At 36.9% G+C, this 13,396-nt stretch overlaps 1 protein-coding gene and 1 non-coding gene across 2 annotated transcripts in view; both read left to right on the top strand.

Annotated features, from left to right (window-relative positions):
- The window catches only part of LOC149072519 (bifunctional lysine-specific demethylase and histidyl-hydroxylase NO66-like), a 42,993-nt gene extending 29,813 nt beyond the window's left edge, over positions 1–13,180 (top strand). The window contains exons 2-6 of the mRNA XM_089247225.1: positions 3,856–3,970; positions 5,761–5,857; positions 6,966–7,079; positions 12,827–12,929; positions 13,078–13,180. Coding sequence (XP_089103351.1) covers positions 3,856–3,970; positions 5,761–5,857; positions 6,966–7,079; positions 12,827–12,929; positions 13,078–13,085 — 437 coding nt within the window. The 3' untranslated portion in view covers positions 13,086–13,180. The remainder of the gene's footprint in view (positions 1–3,855; positions 3,971–5,760; positions 5,858–6,965; positions 7,080–12,826; positions 12,930–13,077) is intronic.
- TRNAR-CCU (transfer RNA arginine (anticodon CCU)) lies at positions 73–145 on the top strand. Its single transcript has one exon. It is a non-coding gene; the product is annotated as a tRNA-Arg (tRNA).
- Positions 13,181–13,396: the final 216 nt, after the last annotated feature.

The raw sequence follows: 13,396 nt of genomic DNA on the forward strand, positions 1-13,396 counted from the left end.
ATATTGGAATGACCCCCCATTTGTAAATACGGTATTAAGATCGCTTTTAAATGTTGACATAATTCTCCTGAAGTCCCTGTAGCGCAGTGGATAGCGCGATGGACTCCTAATCCAAGGGTCCCGGGTTCGATTCCCGGCGGGGATGGTTTTTTTTTTTCCCGTCTTCAGTGCAGCCTCTGTGTGTGTATATATTGCATATTCTGTAAAAGGGAAGGGATACAAAACTGCCCAGCACTGTGGACGGAGGCTTCGTTTCCCGTCACAGTCGAAGCGCTGTATATATGTAATTTGTATACATTGTTTATTTGGACCATTCTCTCTCCCACTTGAACATATGCCAGCTTCTTCTTTCTTTTTTCAAGTCCTTTCCACACTTCTTTGAAAATGCCTGGCTACGGTCTCCGGCCCTTATGTGTCACTGGGCGCGTGCAATTTTTCTCCCTAGTCAATACAGTCGAATCCCGTTATAGCGAAAATCCCGTTTTAACGAACACTTTTCTAATCGCCCAAATAAATTTACATAGGAACAATGTAACCTGGAATTCCTTTATAACGAAATTTCGTTTTAACGCGAAGTGATTCCTCCGGTCTCTTGGCGTTCGTTATAACGGGATTCGACTGTATATCCATTATGCATTTCTACTTTATAGATTGATTTCAGACTAAATTTATACACAACTCGGGGATATGACCTGTAACGTCTACGGGTAGTTCTGGGATTCCAAAAGTAATTATCACTTCTTCCTGCAATATTAATTAACTTGAATGCTTTATTTCTTTACCTGTGAATTTTAGATAAATCCGGCTTAAAGGGGAATATGCCACAATCTCAAAACAATCAGTGCTACTGCAGAGCAATCTGGAAGAATTTTAAGAAAAAACATTATTATGGTAATTTTTACCGCAGAACATTTCCAGTCAGTTGAGGGCGCGCTGCAGAACAATGCAAAACATTATACTTTGGGGTCCATGGACACTCTGACACACGTCGGGTTTTCATTGGCTTCCGAAAGTTACTATCAAACTGATATGTCATGGTTACAAAAAAGCCGTCCGGCAATAAATTGGACAACACAGTGCCAGCTCCCCTGCGAAAACAATTACAAGTGTGCTCAAGTCCGGCCATGTCATAGTTGACGTGTCGGTGCTCTTCTGAACTTGATTTGTTCATGTGAAAGAGGGGGAAAGGCGCCCTCTTCCCTCCTCGAGTCATGATTTTTGAGAGAATTTAAAAAACCAAAATTACATTTTCAAAATTAATTTAAGCTCGATCCCCCGCTTCCTGTCACTCTCTTTACTTTTGTGAGAGGCTTCATAACGTTATGTGCCCCAAATGGAAACATTAAATCTCATATTCGTTGACTAACCAAGCGTCTTTGATTCATGAGGGGCCCCACTAATCCCTGCTTTGACCAGGGTCCTAAATAAAAGTCGGGCTCTGGTGCTAGTTGCATGGTCTCACAAGGGTGGAGCTGACAGGGCTCCGAGCCTGGAACAGTTAACTCTAGTTTTTGTTTTTCATGATATAAATTCACTATAGAAGGGCCCCAGTGAAAGATGTCAACCTAGGGGCCCTTCTCCAGGAAGTGGGGGCCGTCTTAACAGCATCATGGTCCTTGGGCAAAGTGATGTTCTGAGAGCCCTCCACCCGGCTGGGGAAGTACATTCCTACCAATTTAACGTAATTTTAATCTAGAAATGTATAATCTATATAGAACAGATGCCATTATATCATGAGATCCCTTATATACTCGAGTGCTTGGTGCTCTTTCTTTGACATGATAGACATAATCGGTGCGACGTCAAGTTCACGCGATTAACTACCTTCAGATGAAAAAGTTGTTTCCGGATTGGATTGTGGTGAGATTCGATTTGTATTTTATCTGACAGATGGCGGCACTCCATCCTATTGTCACGCGGGAAAATCGGGAGATTGGCGACCGAACCATCAAGCGAGTAACATGTCGCTCCCGTAGATTTTTGTTTTGTCATATCATGTTTCGTGTGGAGATCCTGGGGGTGCGTGGTGGGGGCACCGAGTCTATCTCCACTTATGGTGGGGGGGGGGGGAGGGGGACAAGCCGATCTTTTGCCCCCGGTGCTGGAAAAAGAGGTGGGTGCTGAATTCAATCCTTAAATTGCTCCTTCTACATTTCACGGGGGCGCCAAAATACGTACCTGGCTGACTAAGTACCTAGTTCCGGCATTGTCTTCAATCTCAAGGCAGTCTTAACAGTATTTCGGGGCCCTGATCAATAGCTAGATGCATAGGCTAGGTTGACTTGGAAGTCTGAGGGGGGGGGGGATCATGGTCATTATTGCTGGGGGGCACGATGATGATGATGTCAATTCATATATACAATATATCAGTCGACTCCACCTTTGACGCTGGGGGGGGGGGCGCAATGCATCACCATGCCCCCCCCCGTATCTCCACCCATGGTTAGATGTTCCGTTCTTGTTTCGGTGGTGTATGGTTTGATATATCATTATCAGTGCCGTCTTAACGTATGGGCCTACCCAGGCACTGCCCGGAAGACCTGAAGAGCAGAAGGCACGCCCCCCCCCCCCCATTCTGTAGCAGGGGACCCCTTGGCTAAGACCTGTGGTGGACCCCAGACCAGACTTTCCACGGGCCCCTTTATAGTGAATTTATTACTTGAAACAACAAAAAATGATGGGAATCGTCCTGGACCCTATTGCTGGAACCCTTTCAGCTCCACCCTTGTGAATGAAATGGCAGAGAGTAATTTTTTCTCTCGTAAATCTTAAAACTCAGATTGTTTTCGTTTTTTGCCGATTTTAAACTTTTGGAAACAGGAAAATTTTTCACCAAGGCCAGGAACACACACACACAAAATAAAATTAATAAATTAAATAAATAATAAATAAATGTCAAAATTTTCTTTGGTCATCATTTTCTCCGAAGCCGTGGACTAGCATGACCATATTTCAAAAACCGGGACATTTCATTGATGCACAACTGGCGATAAATCACGAATTCTTGAATGAAAAATTTCAAAGTAAATTTTCTTAGCATATTTGAAAAATGAGCATTTTCACATAAACGATCAATTATCTGAATGTTATGGGAAAAATAATTCTTTCCTAGAAAATACGGGAAACGTGGACTCCACTTCATTGTTCGTTCGGTTCTCCTTAGCCACTTCAACTGTGATGATTATTTACTTCAGGGAGAGCGTAAAGAGTTGCAGGTTTGAAAAGTAACTGATCTTAATTTTTCATTCTTTCTTCGTTCGGTTTATTATTTAAAATGAACCTACAGAATTTTTCATGCCCGGATCCGTTTATTAAAAAAAAGGTCCGGGTTTTAGTTTTAATGCATAGAATACACTCATTGCCATAAAAATTTGCGCACCCAGAAGAAGTCGTCAAAATGAAACAAAATTTTACACATGTAAGTACTACGTTGATATAAGTAAGTGATTATAAAATCCAAGAAAAAGGATCATTTATTGCAGAAAAAAGTACAGATGAACAGAAGTTTTAGTACTCTGTTGGACCCCCTCTAGCGCGAATGCACGATGCGATACGAGCGGGCATTGAGGCATGCAAGTTTCGGGAACAGCTGTCGTATGGTCCGCCACTTGGCGATTATGGAGAGAGGTGTTAGGTTTAAGTAAATATAGCAGGCTAGTTTTTTTATTTATTGATCTTTCCTTTATAGTGATTGGTGTGTTCATAATAGTTAATTTTACATCTGATAGATTTGTATTTACGAAACATTTTAGATTAGAAACATTTTATTCGCTTGTAAATTCTTTTACTTATACTGGAATAATCTTACTTCAACATTCCTTCTTCATTCGTACCTGGTTTTGTGAATTCTTTCAGTCTGCAAAGGAATATCTTTGTCCACTCCAACTGTTGGTAAAAGGAAAAGGAAGATGAGCATCCAGAATAATGCTGCTGAACCTGTCCCAAATGTTGAAATCCACAAGCTGAACATGTTTTCAAGTTGCTGATGTTCCCAAAAGTCCCAAAACAATTCTTTACGTTTGTACTTCAAATTCATTTGTACTGCAAATTTATTTTGCTATGTTTTCAAAGTCCATGGAGATCTGTTTAAATAATGAAAGCACAGGAATTAAAAATTAACAGAAAAACCCCCTGTAATACGTCACTGATGAGATAGGCAAATTTATATAACATATGAGAGGATATACGATAATAAAAAGAACAAGGAGAAATTTACTTAAAAAATATATATCATGAAAATTGATAAATATAAGTACTAAAGTAAATTATAGGTATTTGCTTTATATATTCTTTAAACTTAAAATCATTGCTAGGGAACCACGGTAACCAAAGTAAACATTCCGAAAGTGATTGTTGGGGCTCAGAAACCATTGTTGCCTCACAGTTTTTGCCCATTTCAGGCATTTTCCCAGCTTTGACAAATTTTATAGTAGCCTGTTGTTCAAGTCGGGTTTCGTTTGGTATATATGCAAAATTTGGTGATGATAGATCCAAAATTGTAGATTTGTATAGAGAACATACACACAGACAGAAAAATCAATTTTATATTATAAAAATATTATCTTGTAACATTTTAATTTTTTAAAGTAACTTGAAATTTCACTCGGTGTTCCTGAACAGTGATGTAGTCCAAGAAAGGAAGAGAATATCTTTTGGTGCACAAGCTCCCTCCCCTCATGTCCCTTTCTTGTTTTGCAAAACAATGGTGATGAAGTGGTTTTTTTTTTGAATATCTGGGACAATAAATAACATTCTTAATATCACATTTTGTAACATACAGTTTGGTCCTCCAGATATAGTAGAAGGATATGATGTGCTGAAATTCATTTGCCATTAGAATTTGTATATACTCCCTATATGCAACTATTTTATCATAAATACAGTGATACATCGGTGAACAAAGATAATTTGTGAGCCAAAGATTTCCCATAAGTTTCTGTGAAAAATCCTTTAACCCGCTCCAGGTACTGCCAAAAATTTGAAAGTTTTTTTAAATACTAAGGAGTGCTTTAAAAAAGACAAAAACGGACCAAACATTAAAATGAACAGCTTCAAAGTTCGATGAATTAGAATTTACAAGAAAACAAGGTGCTGAAGATAATTTTTATTTTACACTGTGTGTACACAACCGTTATGAAGCTGGTGTTGACACAACCCAGTTGAGTTCATAGGTGGCCCCATTATTTCATTTGTGATTTGGTCAGCCTATTTCTGTGTCTGATACATGCGGATGGAGAAGATCAGCTCCTAGAATGTCCAGACTGTTCAGTTTGATGCTGTCTTGCACTGAAAAAATGTGTTTCAAAAACATAGGCTTTTTAGTTTTCTAATGCATTCTATGTTAACCAAATGTTTCATTTTACATGGTTCAAAAATCCCCACTTCTCTTTTGAAGTGGAAGTACATCTGGAAAAAGATTCTGAGGTGGACATGAGTTTATCAGTCTCCAGTGACAGTAATTCTGATGATGATTGGTACTAAAATTCAGCTTATGACTCAGCTGTTTGTTAGCATGTGCATCCATATCAATGAAAATGTTTGTTAGCTGAATCTGTATTCGTTTGCCAAGAAAGAAAAATCATTAAAAAAATCTGTTTGCTAAAAAATTCCTAAATCGAGGTGTTTGTTAGCAGAGGTACTCTTAAATTGGGACTCGTAAAGTGTTGTTTCAAAAAATGTATCATTTTACAGCTAAAGCATTGAATATGTATTTTTGAAATTTGTCTTGTATGCTGAATGACATTGACTTGTTAATTGCAGAGATGAATGGGAGAAAAAACACCTTTATTTAGTAAGAAAGCCAAGTCATTATGATGGTTTGTTTAGCTGTGATGAGTTCAGCAAAATATTGGAAAAGGTGCTATACTTTTAATCTCCATTTTTACTTGTAATTTATCTCTTTTTTTTGTCAGCTTATCTGTCATGAGTTGATGCACAGTCTCTTATTTACAGCTGTTAGGCTTTTGAGTTATGTTTTTGTTCCCCTAATATTACATTTTCTAAACTCTATATACCGTGTGGTGTTATTTACTGATATAATATGATGCATTTTTCAGAAACTTGATCTTTTCAAATATTTAAGGTTTAGAATTTGAAGGTTATTATAATTAAAAACATTTTAACTGGGTTATTGCAGTTTTGAAAGCTTAATGTACATCAATATTTCTTCTAAACATGAGCTTTTACTGCTTAGTTTTTAAAGCAGCAGTTTTAAACCCTTTGGGGCACTTAACCTTTGTTCAAATTCTACCAAAATATACTTTTTCCATGTTATGTACAGGGTGATGCATATTATATTTACCAACTTGAAATCAAAACAGTAAGCTGCTGAGTGTTCGTAGTAACTGTATGAAATGAAAATATACAAGTGGGCATTTAATATAGTGTATAGTGCATTCAATTGGGAAAGCATTGTACATAGTCAGCTACAATTTTTCAAATTGAGTTTACTGTACAACAGCGGCTTCTAACTGACCCCCCCCCCCCCCACTAAGCCCTTAGGGCTCTGTGTGCACTTCCGACCCAAGAACTCTGTGGCCACTTGAGTAAACTGAAATAAATCAATAAATTTTTGATAACTTAGTAACAAAAAAGGGTCTTTGGGGCTCTGCCTTAGAAGTTATGTACTAAAAAAAGGCTCCAAAGAGCCCTTTTTAGTATATAACTTCCAAAGATTAATAAAGGTTGAAAAACCCTGCTATACCATATAGACATCAGTGCATTGTGAAAATAACATCCTCTAAATGCCCTCTTTCTGCTTGAATTTGAGGTGATGTGGGAAGGAAATCATATATGCTGAGCCCTTTCTATATGTTTTCAAACTCTTGTTTTTACATCTAGAAATTATATTCAAATGTTTTGTTAGAACAGATGATCTTTCAATTTAAATTGCATCGAAATGCTATAGTTTAAGCACATAATATTGATATTGTGCATGTTTTTTTTTAAATATAATTTTCATTCAGGAGCACTCGGAGTTCAATACAAACATTGATATTGTCAAGTATGAGGATGGGAAGAAGATTGTCCAAGAATATGATGGAAGAGCATATGGTCCTTTGGTTTGGGCGTATTATAGTGTAATTGTTTTCTTCTATATGAATAATAGAGGGTTTTCCCCTTGATATTATCTTTCCCTTTCTGAAATTTTTGTGTTATGTGCACGGAAATATTATGCATTTCCATGTCTCTTCACTCATTAGTATGGAAGTACTTTTAGGTTGTGCATACATATAAATAAAAAGGTTCTTTAGCCAAAGTTGAAAAAAAAATCTTTGTTAACCAAAAGATTTGTAAGTCAAGATATCTCTGCATAAAAATTTACAGCTGAAAACACAGCTAATAAAGAGAAGAACTGTAACATGTGTCTTGAAGATATCGTGTTTATCATAGGAACTTTGAATTAGCCGCAAAAGCCAAAAATTAACTCTTACAATTACGCAAATAGGCTATAATTAATTTGTTTGGTTGCAATGCATAACTGTATTTGATACAGTGCACCTTTGAAGACCAAACACACCCCACTTCCCATCTCTGAGATATTGAAGCGAATACAGTGCACTACAAAAGTTTAGATACTAGTTGGGATCACATAAAGTATCCGAAAGCTACTGATTGCAAAATCACAAATCAATTACCACTTAATAGGGTGAATATGTTCTCTATTTTCAAATTTATAAAACTAGACTATACACTTTATAGGCAACATAATGGCAAAATAAACAAAAATAGCATATAAACAATCAACACAAAAGTTTCGACAAAGTCAAATTTTCAGCAAAATAAAAATTATCTAAAATCTGGTCAGATGTCCCTTCCCCTTAATAAGTAAGTTAATGCAGATTTCTATGAAGAAATTAGTTCTTGCATTATCTGCAACTCAAAATTATGCCAATAAATCTCAACGGAAGCTCCAAGATCTTTTGCAGATCAATACTATCAATTATTTTCATAAACCTCTTGACAAAATGCCTTAAAGATTCTAAACAGGTTTGAGATGGGGCCACATGCTGCCCAGTAAAAACTTTAATATTTTGCTTATTAAACTAGGCTTTTGCATGATCTGCCTACGTGACTAGGGCCTACCTGCATTATCTTGCTGGAACTCACACTGAGAGACCAGCTACAGGTTCACCAGAGTAATAGATCATTTTCTAGTGTCTGTAGGCAGTGGTGTAGCCGGGGGGGGGGGGAAGCAGAGGGAGCGATTGTTCCCCCAATCGAAATTTTGCCTACATTGGCGACTATTTTTCTAAATGATTTTTGATCTTTAAAAAACTTGAAAAATATTGACTTTTTTATTTTCTACCTTCATTAACTAAAATGATGGATGAGTAAGGGAAAAAAAAAAATCTACATTTGCGCCTGTTGCTGTTTCACAGTGATTGGGTTTGTACTAACCCAATCACTGAGAAGAAGGAAAAAAAGAAAGTGGAGGTTTTCATTACCATTTTTGACAATTGCTCTCAAGCTCTTCATCTGGAAGCATGTTCAGACCAGCCTCTGTTCTCCACCTTTATTAAAGGGCAGAATCTTGCCCGGTTCTAGCTCTTTTTTCTGTGGCTATTGGTGGTTCTTGGTAGAGCTCCTACAAATACCTTTTATAGGTATGAGAGGAGATATGACATTCACGAAATGCTCATTCTGTTCTGAAGGGCCACCAAGAGCATTGACTAAGGTGCCTTTTGAAGAAATTAGGCACGGGAACCTATTGTGGACAGACCACTGAACCTATGAAGTAATGGCTAGGATTCAAGCTGTAAGAAGTAACACCTTTTCTTTGGGCGCCTTAGGTAGAGCTTCAGCTCCTAGAAATACCACTTTATGTATGGGGGATTTAGCTACATTCATAACGCGTAGAAATGCCACGTTATCTGCAGGTGCCTTGGCAAGAGCTACTAGTTTGTATATAGAGCAGTGTCAAAGACTAAGGAAAGGAGGAAAGCAGCTATGAGCTTTGGATCCCTAAAAAACTCAAGATAAAACACAAAAGGGGTGGTTCTAGAAGAGTTTTTCTTAAAGGTGGGTAAATAAAAACTTATAATTTTGGATCAATAGCACTCTGATATGTAGAGAATGGGGGGAGGAAATTAGTCTTCTATATTTGTACGGCAATATATTGTATTATATTATATGGTGATAGTGCATAGTTTTATGTTAAAATGTGACTTTCAGAAGCATTCTTTTTTCACGGCGTAGTTTCTCTTTCATTATGCATATACAGCAGTGTGCCGAATCGAAGAAATTATTTCCTGGAAAAAGTTATGGTCGGTGTGTTTGTTATCTCATGACACGCGTATATCTCCCCTCCAATTAATCCCAGTATTTCTTCAACTTTTGACAACCGTGCCTCCCTCCCCGACTTCATCATTTATCCGTGACTTCCCAGAATATGCTAACGCAGGGGGGTTCTCGAACTTTTTCCACACGAGGTGTCCCTTTCCCCTATTCGATACTTATTCGCAAGCTCCGCCTGCTCCCTAAAGCTGTTTAACAAAAAATATTTTCGGAAAACCTTGGATGAGGCAACCAAAAGATTGGAGGTGCACCAGGATGTCGCAGTGTACAGTTTGAGAACCTCCTGGTCTAATGTGAAAAGAAAACCCACTGCAAAGAACTGAATAAGCACACATCAATACACCAACGTATTGAGACGTCCCTCAAAAAAGGATGGCGATGCGCCACAAGCACACACACTTTGAGAATCCGTTGAATATTTCCGAAATTAAAATAAAAATGCTCTAAATATATACTCATCGCTTTTTAAAGCAGAATTCCAGGCGTTATTTGTTTATTTCCTACAACAACACATTGGTTGTCTACGCAGGGTTGTCTTACGAGCATCAAAGGAACTTTTCTAAGGCCCTCTACCTGTTCAGAAATGTCTGCCTAACAGTTCTCTCTCGAAGATTTTAACTGGATCTCATCTTCATGAAGTCCCTTTTGCACTTGAGGCACCTGGACCGGGCCTGGAATTGTCCATGCATTACGAGGAAAGTTTAAAAGTAACTGAAGATACATACGTATACTATTTCAGAAAAACAAAAAGTGTCCACGAAACGTTGAGTCTACTCTTGAAAGATTATCTAGTGTTTTTCAGTTAGCACTTATCCGAGGGCTTACAATACTTTCTAATATGAACTATGGTGTCGTGAGGTTTGCCAGCACTTACCCGAATGCCCTCTGGCCAAATTATGAGGGGAAAAATCCAAGAACTTATTAGTCCAGAGGGTTTTCAAACTGTGCGCCACCAACCTTTGTTGGGGCGCCGCGGAGCATCCCGAAGGTTTTTCAAAGAGATTATTTGTTAAACTACTCTGGAGAGCCACGGGTAAGCATTAACGGGCACTGCGGATGGAAAAAGTTCGAGAACCCCTGCGGTAGTCTGTACCATTCATCACTCATATATTTTGATTCTTCTCTGATTTGTTATAAAACACATTTATTTCACTAGAAATAAATATACATATATATACTATGCACAATGTGCCTTTTTAAGTGTTTCAATTTCGCTCAGAACTCCCCTTTAAATAGTATCTCCAAAGGAAGCCAGTATAGATAATAAAACATAAAAAATATTTCAATCGATTCCTACACCTGCCACTTTCACTTAGATTTGGAAGATGAGCAGTGACATTACAAACACGCCTCAGAGATACTTAAATAGATTATGGACACATATGACAATTTCTGGCGCACACTAATTGGTTTGAAGCAGTGGTTCCTAAACCTTTTTGGATTCAGCTTGTGTGTATGCAATCTAGTAGTATGTGATAACCACTGCTATCATGATGGACTCATCCCGGTCTGAACCCCACTAGTGGCGGTTGACTGAAGCGCATCTTTTTTTTTTTCAATTTCTATGTACAAATGCTAACAGATCTTTCGTTTGGAAAGCCTTCCCGCAGGCAGGCTTTCACCGTGGTATTTACATAACAAGAAACTCACGGCATCTGTCAGTTTTACTTCTAATATGGAAGACAGATGGCAAAACTTTTCTCGAACTGAAACCATGCATAACTATGACATCATATATCCTACGTTATGGTCACGCATTATATAAGAAAAAAGTTTCTGGCATGCATTAATTTGTTAGAAATTCCATAAGAGAAATGTCTTGGAAGTATATGCACGTTGAGTAGAAGTAGTGTACATGTGATACGTGCTTACGATAAGGGTGTAACATGATAAAAGCGATTAAATGGAAAACATGAAGATTTCTCAATACTTTCATATCTTGGAATAATTTCAGAGAGAGAAAAGAGAAAAAATATATTTTTTCCTTTCTCTCTATTTTATATTCGCCTATCATTTTTTTTTATATTTTATATATAATCAAAATTTTTTTCAAACTACCTTTTAGGGTAACTTCCCAGCTGTTGTGTTTGCATTTGTATAAGTACACAAAATATAAAATGGAATATACATTTTTTTAAAATTAATTAAAATATTAAAATACATTAATGAATTGGAAGGTAATTAATTGAATGTTAAAAATAACATCAACACTGAAACCAAAATAAATTTGATTTTTTTAAATTAGGAAATTTAAAGTTCTTTCCACTAATGTATAATTTTAAGTTTGCGCCTTAAGCATGAACAGAAAAATGGCGCCTTTCACAATTTCCCCCCATGGATCAAAACCTGGCTACGCCACTGTCTGTAGGTAATGCTGAGCATTTTGGTGACTTCTGAGAGGCTATCGATAGCTGTCCATTGCAGTAGAATGTAGCCAAAACCATCAGTGAACTACCTTGTCTAAGGCTGGAATTACACTATAAAAATTTGATAAAAGTCCTTATATAACTTAAGAAAAACAACCAATAATCGTATCAATTACATTCGCTCTAATTTAACCAACACGCTTATTGGTGCCATTTTTCAAGTTTTATAAAAGAACCTGTATTAAACTTTTATTGTAGTGTAATCCCGGCCTAAGACTACAATTAGTCTATGCTTCCTTGCGCAAATCATGCGAATATTATCTCCAATATCTGACCCATCTAAGTGTCGCTTCTCTTCTTATCTTTTAAAATAACTAATTTGGCTTCATATGGCACACACTTGTCAGCCCTTTGTAATCTTTGTGTTTATGCACAAGCTGATTTTTTTTTATAATTTTTGAAATAATACCATACTTTTTTCCCCATATACATTCACGAATTGTATCCATTCACACACTGAGAGTCCAGACAAGCTTTTAAATTGCTGCACAGTCATCCTTTGTGTAGATTCCAGTCTTTAGATTCTTGTCATCTCCTTTATCTGTAATGCGTGGCCTTCCTGATTGGTGTGTTGTTCCCTATATTTTCCATCTCCAGATAATACTCTGTGGACAGACATTTTAAAAGATTGTGAGAGAACTGCAATTTCTGAAATAGTCTACCCTTCTAATTTTAACTTCCATATTCTGTTTACTTTTTCAGAACTGCTCGTTATATAAGCATCATGTAGCATCTTGTAGCTCACAGCATCTCTAATAACTGATATTATAACATAAATACTGAACAGTGATGACATCATTAGTAGAGAATTTGCATATGTGGACGACCAATCGCAAAGATTTTTTATTGTGTCTAAACTTTTGTGAACATTGATCTCTCTTTTTTTGCCAAAACTTATTTTCATTTCAAATTATAGCACTATTTTGGGTAATCAAATAATATTTTTAGAAGGGGATCTGTGTGATAATCTTCATTATATATTCAATAATTTAGGTTTTTTGTAATTAACAGTGAATTTGAAGTGTTCGTTCAGCAGAAGTGTCTTAACTTCAGTGCACTGTACTATCCCAGTTTATTCCATATGTTTTTTTTTTCTTCCACAGAAAGGTTTTTCAGTTCGGATGCTCAATCTCCAACGATACAGCAAGTCAATTATGAAACTTTGCTCCTGCAGGAATATTTTTCCAGCTTTACTGGGGCAAACGTGTAAGTTTGTTGGTGATTTATTGTATTACAGTAATCACATTGTATCTGGTCCAGTTTATTTGTTAAGTGTCCTTGATTTATCTTTTCTTGCTTGTTTAAGAAAGAGCAAAAACTTAGATCATAAATAAGTGTATTTGTTTATTTGCAGTTACTTAACTCTGCCGGGATCTCAAGGTTTTGCTCCACATTATGATGACATTGAAGCATTTGTCTTGCAAATTGAAGGCTGCAAGCAGTGGAAAGTTTATGCCCCTAGGTGATCCCCCCCCCCACCTTGTCCTGTATGAATATGAATCAGTCGGTTGTAACTTATTTATTTTTTATTAACTTGTTAAAAAAAATAACTTTTATTTTACTTATTGCAACTTGTTAAAAATGATTGTTTTCATCTAATATTTTGTAATGGACACTATTTGTTTTCGTAAAGTTTGCTATATTTACCCCCTCCACTCTTACAGGAATCAATG

This window comes from Pholcus phalangioides, unplaced genomic scaffold (genome assembly GCF_987345545.1).
Source record: "Pholcus phalangioides strain wild (caught in Gottingen) unplaced genomic scaffold, Ppha-v1.0 ptg000017l_1, whole genome shotgun sequence".
Taxonomy (NCBI): domain Eukaryota; kingdom Metazoa; phylum Arthropoda; class Arachnida; order Araneae; family Pholcidae; genus Pholcus; species Pholcus phalangioides.